Genomic DNA, 12,859 nt, shown 5'->3' with positions numbered 1-12,859 from the left:
AGAAAATCCCCAGTATTACTTTTATCAAATTACCCATTCAACTCAATACCAGTAATGGAATTGAAAAAGTATTCCAATCTCCATCTCAGCCTCTAACTGCACGTTTCCGTTCCCACATTGTGGTATACCACCCGTTTGTTTGTGCTGCCACAACTGGTTGTGGGGATGGATGATGCACTGTGGACCAGATCAGAAATCAGAAGGATGGGAAGCTGAGTGTGGTGCAGCACAGGCTAAGTTTTAGAAACATATTTGTAAACAGAAGAATGACTATAGGAACCACTAACAGAAGATTTAAAAAATAATAACTCCACACCGTCTGGTGAAATTGAACAGAAAAAAAAAAAAAAAAAAGGTAACTTGACCCTGAAGGCTAGATACACTATTGAAACAAAAAACTATTTCATTGGCAGTATTAGGAACATATTATCAAATATGAACAGAAGAAAGGCTGAAACTTTGGTGGCTATAAAGTATATGTACATGCTCATGGTCATTTATGAGTACCTCAAAAAAAAAAGAAAAAAAGAATCAGAGATATGCCTGCCTTTTTCTTTTTTTGTTGCCAGAAATTTAAACCCATCAGAACTTTCTTTCCTTGAAAAATAACACTTTGGCCAACTGGAGTACACAATTTTGCCGAGGAATTTAAAAAGTAAGCTTTTTAAAGATGTTTCTTTCTTGATCTATATCAGAGTTTTAATCCACGATTAGTTACATGAGTCACATTTTTAACTCAGAATTCTACAATAATTCATTTCCAATCTACTAGAGTTATAGGACTTTGAAGAGAATTCACAGACTCTGGCTATACAGGCAGGCAAGCATTGAAAACTGTCATTCAGCTGTGAGTTCAGAATAGACTTGTGGTCACAAGGTGATCTGGAACAACAGTAGAAAAGTCAGGTCTTTCTGCTAAGTACAGAGTATGATGTTTACAGCTTTTTAAAAATAACAAATAGGATCAAACAGGAGATTGATTTTCCCCTGTCAGGCTCAAGTCCTTTTTCAGATCACACTTATCCAGAAGTTCTTCACAGATTTCCCTTTCTTTGCCTAGATTGAGCCTAGCTTTCTTTTCCTTGGTCATTTCTTTTGGTCTTCACTTCTATTGGACCTTCTCCTCCCATAACATACATGCAGCCTACAAGGAGCAACAGATATACAAATAAGTATTTCTATGTGGTCCCAGCTGTTTCTTCATTTCTGAAATGCATCACCTGTGCTTCTAGGGGTAAACCTTTATTTTGCAAAGTGACTAGCTCTTAAAGCTATTGTAAACGGCAGGAAATAGTTATACTCAGCAGACTTAATGACATCACATCCGAATTCTAAAAAAAAAAAAAGGAAAAATAAGAAAAATATGTGCAACATGCTTTCATGGTGAGGATGAAGAAAAAGTTGCAAATGGCCATCTACAATCACCCTGTAATCTATCTCGGCACTGAGGAATTCATTTCACTCCTTAAACAGTTGAAGTCCAGATGGAAACAGGTAGCTGATATCTGTGTATTGAATACAATGCAACTTTTTTTCCCTTATACATCCTTCCAGTACTTCTTGTTAACTTAGGTAGCATTATGATGAGTTATAAGAAGACTGCTAAAGCTAAAGAAAAAATAAACATGATTTTTGTTTGTTTGTTTCTATTAACTTTGCTAATGTCTATTTATCAGGCACCATACCTTTTTTTTACTATAGGAAAAATCAACACTAATGCAATCACTGTTGTATTTATTTTATGCCCTGCCTCAAATAACAATTGATTTGCATTCCAGAAACTCTGAAAAAAAAAAACAAAGAGACTGTAAGAGTCAGTTTGAAGCAACTATTCGGATAAGTAAATGGTACATTCAGACTAAAGCCTAGAAGATTTAAAGATGGCTTTGCCACGAAGTTGCTAGGAGATTTTAGGCAAATAAAGAGGCATTTGTCCTTCTGGTTTGCTGTGTACAAGATAAAGATGCACTAAATGAAAACTATTTCAAACTATTTTTTAAAAGCAATTATTGTGAGTATGAATACATTTTGACTAGTTAACACCTACCAATTTCTTAAAATTGAGTCATTATTATGTTACATGTTGATTTCTGGAGAAGCAATGCTAAATCAATCGTGTTTACTAATTTGTTCCATGTCAACAGACACTATCTCTTTTCAAGTTAATTTTGTGCTTTATAAATCTTAGTATGTTTACAGAGACTATAATATTAGAGTAAAAGATTGTTAACTTACAAATCAAATCGAAGATTCTCTCTTTCTTCAAAGAAGTAGTCCATTATAAATTTTCTTACAAAATCTGGATTTAAAGTATTATCAATTACTTCTGTTCTTCCAAACTGTAAAAGAAAAGTATCAGTTTAAGGCAGGTACTTTATGGAAATGTAATTAAGTAGTCTTCCAAAATCAGCAATATGTGAGATATGGAAGAGCCTATAAAAATTTCTCTTAAACAGATGTCACGAAAGAGAATGACTATGTTCACATGAATAGATCAGTTATCAGAGGATTAAGATAGGGTGGCAGAAGTCCGCATACTTCAGTGTGACGAGTGGTGCACGCTCTGTATTGTATGATCTAAACTTTATAAACATCAGCCCCCAAAGTCAATCAGAATCCACAAAAAAATTGAGAAAGAAATTCAGTAGCATAAAAATCCACTTTTTCCTCAAAAAAGACAATAGCAAGCAAAAGCTTACATAGACTGCTTACTTCAGATAGATTTAAATATTAGCAAATTTAGCTCTTCTGTTAGAAGTGAATCATTTTTGCACTATCCAGCTCTTACTTCACCTCAGTTCAGATTTCTTTTTACATTTCCTCTCTGAGCTTTCTGCAAAACACTTTTTTTTTCCCCCTTGGTGTTTACAGCAAGCTCTTGACAAGCAGAAAATATTTTACTTTAAAAAAATAACTTTTGATTGACTTCAGTTCATAAACATCACAGATATAAATAACAGGTCATAAAATATGAGTATTGTGTTTTAGCTGTTCTTTCAAGACACTTTCTTTTTGAAACAGAAAACAAAACAAAAAAGGATGAGTTAATGACACGAGCATTTCATTTTGTCCTACATATTGAAAATACCAAGACATTTTAATATAGCCTACTGAAAAGGTGGTTGACACTTTTCTGAAAGATCATCATTAATAATCCTCAAAACTGCAATTTGTGACTCCAAACTTTGAATGAGTCAAAGACTGCCAACCTCTTCATTGACAGGACTGAATTAAATCCATAAACATGGATAAAGAAAGAATAAAGACAGCTATTTTCTTGTAACTAAAGTTTTTTTAAAAAAAACTAAAAAACTTTTCAGATCACAGCTGTGATTGTAGCCATTGCACAGAACCCCTAAGTCTCCAACAGGAGCCTCCCTACCCTGGCCCCTGAACACTCAACACATCTGTGGATGGAAGCACAGAGCATACTCCACTGTCACTTCCTCTCAAAACTCAGTAATCTCCTTTTATTACTTGATTCTCATTAAAACAAAGTGGTAAAGAACTCCAGCCACATTATTTATGTGCTTTAAAGAACTCCATTACTTTCAAAAACCGTTTTCTTCTTCAAATGACTGTGCATGCATTCACTCAAACTGCAGGGGTCTGACTCCAAACACCACTCGTTCACATGGGTCATCAGTATCTAAGAGTGTGACTGCCTTGTGAAAATCAACTACCCACCTCAGGTACAATAAAATATTCAACAAAACTTAACACATCTTCACGACACAGCTCTATAAAGTCTCAGAAACAGGAACAGTCCTCTGAAGTTGCACAGCGGTGATTTGCATCTATACAGAGTGTGCTTGAATCCTGTTAGGTACTTTCACTTTTGCTATGCTGTGAGATGTTCAGTTGTGATGATATTCAGAGATATCCAGCACTTCCCAAGAAAGACAGAAAAGCAAAACTATCTTCCTGATGAACAATATCCTCTCCAAATAAAAACAAAGAATATTTAACATGTAGTGTCAATTAGTATGCTCCTCTGCCAAGACTTTACGTCAGTTCTTAAAACCTAGATAGAATGGTTTCCTGACCTCACTGGCAACTCACTCGAGATCCCCTGCAAGGCTTCTGAGCGTGTCCTAAAGCAAATTGTTTAGAAAGCAGGGTCACTCATGAGCAATCATTCTCCTAAGCCAAAGTAATAACTATGAAGGGGGTAAGCACTGTGCAGAAGTGGGCAGGAGAAATCTCCAGAAGCTCTCCAGAGTGGTGAAGATACTGGATATTCAAAATGATCTCCCTGAATCTTTTGAGAGAGGACTGGCATTTGTGCACAGGATCCTGGAAACAGATCAGAACATGAACAAATAGTTTAATCCTTACAGGTGAAAGGAGTTACTCTCTTGAGAAAAGACTCAAGATATCCTCTGAAATGCTTGAACAAAGTTGACAGGTAGAGTGCTGGAAAAAAAAAAAAAAAAAAAAAAAACACTCTTGAACCAAAACTGGTGACTACTGTGGTCAAGTATTTACGAATGAGAAATGATAACAGCACTAGAAAGCTGGTGTTTCTATAGGAACAAGTATGGCTGGAATATATGCATGGCTAAAAGGCTTTTCTTTTGCCTTTGAATAACAGCATTCAAATTTTTACGAACAGCTGAAGTCTTCAATCAGCTTCCAGGTCAAACAGATCTCAGTGTTTATAAAGAAAATCTTCCCCTGTCAACTGAATGCTTTATAGCATTCAACAATACTGGAGCCAGGAAAAACTGAAAGTTGGAATGGCTGATGAAATATGCAGCAATATCTAAGCACTGTCTGAAGTTGTGCACTGAGAACGAGTAGCCAGTCTCTGACACAAACATCAAGCCAGGAATGAGAAATGAAAACAAGGGGGTCATAAGGACTATCCATTTTGCAGTTCTGAGCAAGAATATATCATCTGAGTATTTTTTTTTCCCTGGCGTGTCCTATTTCTTGCATTTGCATTCTCACAGCAAGCTGGCCAAATACTCTCAAACACTGGAATCAGCCACAAGCAGAGGAGATTCACTCTTAGCATTGAAATCTGATGAACACTCAGCTACTCAAGAAGGAAAAGACTCACGGCATTCAAAAAGATGTGTACCAGATCCTAAGATGACTGCTATGTAACTTGCAAAGCTACCTGAGGCACAGCAGGTAAGTAAAGAGTACTTACTAAGTTGGGGCTCTCATCTATGTCCAACAGAGTCAGATGCACATATGCAAAGATATTGATGAAGATGTTTCCCATATGTGCAGATTTAAGTATAAGTTGTCCTGGGAGACCCCTTAATCACCAGGCAGGAAAAAAAAAAGGTTACTGAAATCCTTTAAACGCTCAGATTAGGACCACCTTGAAGGAGAGTAAGAGGATCTTTCATCATGTGGGGCCTACTTCTACATACACGGAAGACAAAGAGGAACATGAAGAACATAACCAGCTGTAACCTAAGTACTTTATGCTGTCAAAGTCATCATTTAAATTGTATGATGTGAGCTCAGAGGATCAACTTGTCAAAAGAGTCCCTTTAGGGGTACTCACAACCCTCTCGACAAACCTCTGACTTGACACCTTCATAAACTGATAATTTTCTGATGTAATACTTCTTGAAACAGTAAAGGCAGTTTGCACAACAGGAAGTTACAGCTGACTTTGGAAGAGCCATTCAGAGAAGAAGAAAATTAATGGCTAAGAAAAACAGACAAAAATCATAGAATACTTGAGGTTGGAAGGAACTTGGGGAAATTGTCTCATTCAATCTTTCTGCTCAAAGCCAGATCAGCTCAAGTAGGTTGCCCAGTCAGGTTTTGAGTACGTCCAAGGGTGGAGACTTCACAACTTCTCTGGGCAACCTGTTCCAGTGTACATAGTAGAAAAAATAACAATAATAATAAAATCTTATGTTTAAACTGAATTTTACCACACATTGTCTCCTGTCCTTTCACTGAATACAGCTGAGAATAGTCTGGCTCTGTCTTCTTTACTCCCTTCCATCAGGTATTTATACACATGAATAACATGTGAGCCTTCTCTTCCCCAGGTTGCAGCAAGGACAGTGCCTGTGTTTTCTTACGTAACAAGTGATAGGGCACGAGGAAACCATCGCAGGTTGCATCAGGGAAGTTTTAGATTGGATATTAGGAAGAATTTCTTCATGGAACATTGGCCAAGCATTGGAACGGGCTGCCCAAAGAAGTGGCAGAAGAGACATATGGACATGGCACTAAGGGACACGGTTTAGTGATGGGACTCGGTGGTCAGGTTGATTGTTGGACTTGACGATCTTGAAGCTCTTCTCCAACCTACATGATTGTCTGGTTCTATGAATAATTTGGCTGTGGATCTGGAAGAAGAGTTCTGCAATGAGAGTCAGATGTGCCAAAGACTTGATGGATAAATGGAGAAGGTCCTGAAAAGAAAACTGGCAAAGGCAGTAAGGTCAGCAAGGCCCTGTCCCTCCTTACATTGTTCTGGACTTTACAAAATAATGAAATTAAGACATAGCCCACTCTTGAACAAATCCCTCTTGCTGGAGTAGGAAGCAAACAACTCTATACTCGACAAATCCAATCAAAATACTCTCAAGAATTTCAGAACTTATCGTTCACTTGAGGGACAGTACAGGGACTCATACCACAGAAAATCAAAAAATCAGTACAGACTTAAAATGTATGACCCTCACTGTCTATGTACAGTTCATACTATAAAGGCTGTTTGCTCTTCTGTTCAACTGTCCATTCCCTGAGTATGCAATCCTCAAACATGAGGCTGTTCATCACCCAAGGGTGCAATCCTCAAGCATATTCCACACAACTCTAAGCCTCAAGATGATACTTTGAAGACTTGAATTTCACTGATCAAGAAATTGCATACACTGCTTTTATAATGCTTGGTTGAACATGTGAGAGAGAAAAGCCTCTGCACCTCAGGCTTTAATGCAAAGGTCCGCTCGCTAGCTCACTGGATGCTAAGAAAAATGATCTGCAGGCTGGAACATCTGACATGTGTCATGAGCTTGGTGTGCTCAGCTTGGAGAGGAGAAGGGAAGATCTATTGACACAACCACCCTCTACTCCCTAAACAGCACTGTAGAAGACAAAGCCAGACAGTTCACAGAAAACATAAAAAAGACAAATGTTTCCATCATCATTTACAGTAAAGGAAATTATGATGAGGTATAGGGAAACAAGCCTCCCAGAATGAGTGATTAAGCTCTGGAAGGGTTCACCCAGAGAGCTGTGCAGTCTCTGCCACTACAGAATTTCGTATCTGATTTGGGAAAGGCCCTGAGCAACCCGACCTAACTGTGAAAATGGCTTTGCTTGGGTCAGGAGACTGAACTAAACACAGCAGGTGAGTTGGAGGCTCAATAAGACAAAGGTTCCCTTCACCTAAATTATTCCATACTTATGTCACGTATCATATCTTGGATTGTTAAGTTTTATAGTTCCATTAGGAATAGTATGAATTTGAAGAAAAAAGTTACCTCAAAGGAAAATTTTTAATGTCTTATAAAATCATGGCTAAATGTCAGTTAATTTTTTCAAACAGTAAAATATAAACTTATAAATAGCTTCAGTCCCTTCAAAACCGCATTTTTTCAGTAAACAATATTCCACTTAAGACAATAACCAGCTACACTTGGGAAATCTTTTGGACTTGATTTAAAATGCATGACAGAAGCCTATCAGTGAAAGAAGATAAATATGCAGTATCTTGATGATTAAATCACACTGAGACCAGAGGAGGCCTGACAGAATGCCTGCTATGCTGCTGCCTTCACAACAAAATTGTTACAAAACTCAAGAGATTGAATTCAGAGGCAAAGCTAACTTTTCTTTAGATTACTTTACATGACTTTTCTTACATGAGGCTTCAGTTTTTTGGTCTGTTTACTTCTTTTCCAAGAGCTACTTAAACAGTTCTGTCATATTAAAGTAATATAACTAATTATTTAATTGTCAAAATTTATCTTATAGATGACATTGAAATACTGGCCTCTAAAAATCATCAGTCTACATTTTTCAGCTAAACAAAACATCATCTTCTTAAATCCCTTTTGCCAATAAAGTATAGCTTTTTTAAACAGAACAGGTTATTTCTATAATCCGGTGACTTACAACTAATAGCATAGCTGCTAATTAATTAGTTCCCCTCCTGGCCCAGTTTCCCCACTAACAGCTGTGTAAAGTTAAAATCTTAAGATGGCCAACAAGCAAATATTTCTAGAAATGTCATTCAGGTGAGTAAGAAAATCAATCTAGCTATTTAAAGGGAAAAGAAATTCAAGAAAAAAAATCAAGAAAATTGTTCATTTTTTGGATTAGAGAATGAATCTTTGCCACCTCCTAATGCAAGTTCTCCTGGTAGAAAGAAATTTTGTGTATTTATTGAGTCATCTGAAGTTTTACACCATCTCAATTTAGTGATCCAACCCAAAGGGCTCTGAGGTTAATGTAAAATCATAGCCTTCATTTTAATATCAGAATTATAAAACTAGCAAGTTAGATGTCTGTTCTGTATTTCTCAATCAGAAGATATAAAGTAACTACTGTAACTCTGAGGTCTAACCTAACCAACTGCTCAGAATTTTCTGAATTAATTCTTACTTCAACTTTAAGGCTGTGACTGAACTTGAGAATAATATTTAGTAAGAGATCTTTTCTTGGTTTTTAAAATTTATGATGTTTTACCACAATTACAATAAAGTTGTTCCAATAACTAATTATCTCTGTTCTGAAAAAAATCCCTGGGTTTTTTGCCTGATTTTATCTCATTTCCTTTTCCATCTCTTGGATCTTTTTATAACATCGTTAGGCAGAAATGGTTTCCATTATGAAATTTATGTTCATAGTGGTGATATTAATAGCTGATTACAATTATCGTTAATTTGCTCTTTCATTAGGCAAATAATTTGAGCTTAAGTTTTTTAGTGTGGCATATTTTATCTAGTCCTTCAATAATTCATTACTCTTCTCTCTCATCTTTTGACTTTTAAACATCTTGCCTGAAATATGAAGAGTCAGAACATCGTATTCTATTAACAGTTCTAGGAAAATAACTAAAGAATGGTTTAAACTACCACTAGGTTCTTGGCTCTGGTCTAAATGGTTTTTGAAAATTCTTTAGGAAGCTCCAAGTAGCAGGCTCCATGGGAAGCTCACTGCACAAAATGGCATATGAACACACAACAAAAGGTAATCCTAACCTCAGAAATTATAACCTAGTTTCACAGTATGTGAACAGAACAAATAAGGAATTTGAACTGGGGGAAGAAACAACAAAATGATCCTGTTATAATAATCACTAATAGCCTCAAATCATAAGAATTAGAGGACACAAGGAAACAAACAAAAAATTCACAAGTGTGCATTGGGTTTACATGGCAAGTGTTTGGTAGCAGGGGGCTGCAGGGATTGTGTCTGTGAGAAGAGCCCAGCAGCTGCCCCATTTCAGATAAGGGCCAGGTCCAGACAGCTCCAAAAGGGACTCGACACTGGCCAGAACTGAGCCAGTGACCGACACTGGTTGGGCCTCTGTGAGAGCAGATTCAAGAAAGGGACAAGAACTGCTGCTCAACAGCAGCTGTGAGAGAGAGGAGTGAGAACCAGCCCTGCAGCCCCCAAGGTGAGCACAGCAGGAGGGCAGGAGGTGCTCCAGTCACGCAGCAGCAGTTCCCCTGCGGCCTGTGGAGAGGCCCCTGGTGGAGCAGGCTGTCCCCCTGCAGCCCATGGGTCCCACATGGAGCAGATCTCCACGCTGCAGTCCGTGGAGGAGCCCCCAGTGGAGCAGGTGGATGTGGCCTGGAGGAGGCTGCGGCCCATGGAGAGCTGCCACAGGAGCAGGCCCTGGGCTGGAGCTGCAGCCCGTGGAGAGGAGCCCATGCAGGAGCAGGGGGCCTGGGGGGAGCTGCCGCCCGTGGGGGACCCGTGCTGGAGCAGTTTGCTCCTGAGGGATGGACCCCGTGGTATGGACCTATATCTGGAGCAGTTGTTGAAGAGCTGCTGCCTGTGGGCAGCCCCCGCAGGCTCAGTTCGGGAAGGACGGCATCCCGTGGGAGGGCCCCCATGTGGAGCAGGGGCAGGGAGTGACCGTGAAGGAGCGGTGGAGCCGAAGCATCAGGGACTGACTGCAGCCCCCCTTCCCTGTTCCCCTGTGCCACTCAGGGAGAGGAGGTGGAAGAGCTGAGATTGAAGCTGAGCCTGGGAAGAAGCAGGGTGAGGGGAAGGTGATTTTAGTTCACTTTTAGTCTCTCGCTGCTGTATTCTGGTTGTGATAGTTAATAAATTATATTAATCTCCCTATGCTGAATCTGGTTTGCCCATGACGATAACTGCTGAGTGATCTCCCTGTCCTTATCTCAACCCTTGAGCCCATTCCACTGTATTTTCTCCCCGCTTCCCTTTGAAGAGGGGGAGTGAGAGAACGGCTGTGGTGGAGTTCAGCTGCCCAGTTGGGTAGAACCAACATAAAGTGGCAATCCCACCACAGGAAAAGCATAGTCATAAAATGTTCTGCAGTGTGTTTATACCAAAGGAAAAATAATTATTTTAATGTATAAGCTCATACTAATTATCAGAAAAACAGCAAGATGCTTCTAACACATGCATGCAGGCACTCATATGAAATCTGTATACTCCCTGTACAAATTATGGTGATTTCTAAGCAACACTTTTTAACCGAAGGTCCTCCAATCCTAAGTATGTAAAAACCAGAATGGATGACTAGTTCTTCTGCACTTTGGCTTTTTTTCCATGAACTGTTTGCCTTGAAAGGAAACATGACCTCCTTGAAAGGAAGATGGCTTCTTCTATTCCCTTAGTCAGCTGCTTCTTTTAAGAAATCTGTCAGAGAAAGTTTTCCAGTGAATTGAATATTGCACAACAGGAAAATTTATTCTTTCTTCTTTATTGGGATAGTGTAGGCTTCTTCAGTGCTCTGTGTTGTTTGCTTGCATGTACTGAAATGTTTTCTGTGGAGCTGCTACACTACATTCCTACTTATGCCTCAGCCCTCTGATGAAGAGGATACAAGCTATCATTGCAAAGAAACTTTCTCTAGTACACTTAAAAAGATCTAAATCACAATAAATATAAAATATAAAATCTATAATTTATATAAATTTTGTAAATTTATTAAAATGTCTGTCATTTTCTTTAAGACAGACTCTGAAATCTACACAGGAAGACTCAAAAGCATATCTTATAGGGTACAAACAGTAATGAAATTGTAGATGCTACAATGAAATACATAATTACCAGACACATGACTAAGTGCTCACTTTGAGCAAAATCAATTAGATTATATAATACCTTACGTAGAAGGAGAGTATACACTCATCTTGAAGGTCAATTTATTAACGTAATAACTTAATTATCATTTACTAATAATTAATTGGTTTTATTATTAATATTACAACAATTTACTGATTTATTAGTACATAGCAAAGAAAGTATAAGAATAAGCGGTCAGTTTGCTGGATGAAAACTCATTGCAAGCACTCAACAAGTTCCTGTTACTGACCCTTGCAGTACAACACAAACCTAAATGATCTGGAACAAGGAATGAAATAATAAAGGGACAAAACAAATAGATTTTTAAGGAATTGCACATATATATAAAGAATTTACAGAACTGCTCATATATATAAAGACAAGTATGAAGACTGAAAGACAAGTATAAAGACTCTGTAGACAATTTTTCATCCTGAGTGATCAGACAATAAAATGGCAGATGGATTTCCATATGGATGAATGAAACACTATATGAACATGGAGAATCCAGAATAAATACAGTATTTAGGATGGCTGAATAAGCAATTGTGAGCACACAGAGGAAGAAGTCTTTCTGTTGATAAACTGTACAGTATAGGGACTAGGTACAGTTAATGACAGAGTATTTTTTTCATTCCTTTACAAACTGGCCACCCTTGCTATCAGGGGATCAATTCCACCACAACCTTGCCTCATCTCCTTCTCTCTCAATTTGATGACTCAATCAAAACGGAACCTTCTTCTCACCTCTAGCATATTTCATACAGATCAATAATAATAATAATGATAATGCGAACAGGATTAATGAATAGGAAGGCCGAATGAATGAGAAGCCAAGAAAAATTTCAGAAGACACAATGGAAATTTACTGAGAATATAAAAAAAACATTTGGCAGCTCATGAAGCTGGAAGTCAGCATGATGAGGACCAACACAAGAACTAAATTCCAGACAGGTATACAAATTTAATTTGCATCCAATGCATTCTTACAGTGGGTGCCAAGGGCTCAGAGCCTTGCTCTATACACAGTTTCTAACACTCACCATTGGTGGATAATGCCAGTAAAACTGCAGTTGGTAGAGTATTTCATCAATTCTATTATTTACTTAATATTCCCCTTTGAAGTGCTCTCTCTGGTTTTCAGAAATAACATCCTCTTTGAAATGAAGAAATTCACATTCTTCCAAAATATTATTTAAGGCCTCTGCAGATAACAATACGTAAGTTATACTTTGCCATATTTGAGTGTATCTTCACAAAGTAAGGGGAAGTAAATGTTTTTAAAACCAAAGCTCAGATTCTGGTGAGTTATTTGTTGCCAATTACACTAATGGACACCTGATGATCAACCTACAAGTGATAGATGAACTGTTCTGAAAAGTAACACCCTACTAAACTGAGAACTAAACATTTTCACTTTTTGTTTGGATTTGGTGTGCAAGAATAACACTGGGTATAACACTAGAATCTGTACTGCAGGCAAACAGGAGTCGGTGCCCAGAAAACATCTACTCAGAAATTAAATGAAGGGTTCGATTTAATGATTCTATTGAATCAACTTGAATATCTTAGTTGAGGGGAAAAAAAAACACGCTGGTAGAAC

General features: G+C 38.0%; 1 protein-coding gene across 2 annotated transcripts in view; it reads right to left on the bottom strand.

The window, feature by feature from the left end:
- CPNE8 (copine 8) overlaps window positions 1-12,859 on the bottom strand; it is a 103,469-nt gene that overhangs the window by 68,906 nt on the left and 21,704 nt on the right. For both annotated transcript variants that reach the window (XM_035549279.2, XM_035549280.2), the window contains exon 4: window positions 2,236-2,339. In XM_035549279.2, the coding sequence (XP_035405172.1) occupies window positions 2,236-2,339 (104 nt within the window). The remainder of the gene's footprint in view (window positions 1-2,235; window positions 2,340-12,859) is intronic.

Source organism: Cygnus atratus, chromosome 1 (genome assembly GCF_013377495.2).
Source record: "Cygnus atratus isolate AKBS03 ecotype Queensland, Australia chromosome 1, CAtr_DNAZoo_HiC_assembly, whole genome shotgun sequence".
In the NCBI taxonomy this organism is placed as follows: domain Eukaryota; kingdom Metazoa; phylum Chordata; class Aves; order Anseriformes; family Anatidae; genus Cygnus; species Cygnus atratus.
Note: the sequence above shows the minus strand (reverse complement) of the source record. Positions and strands in the feature narration are given on the sequence as shown.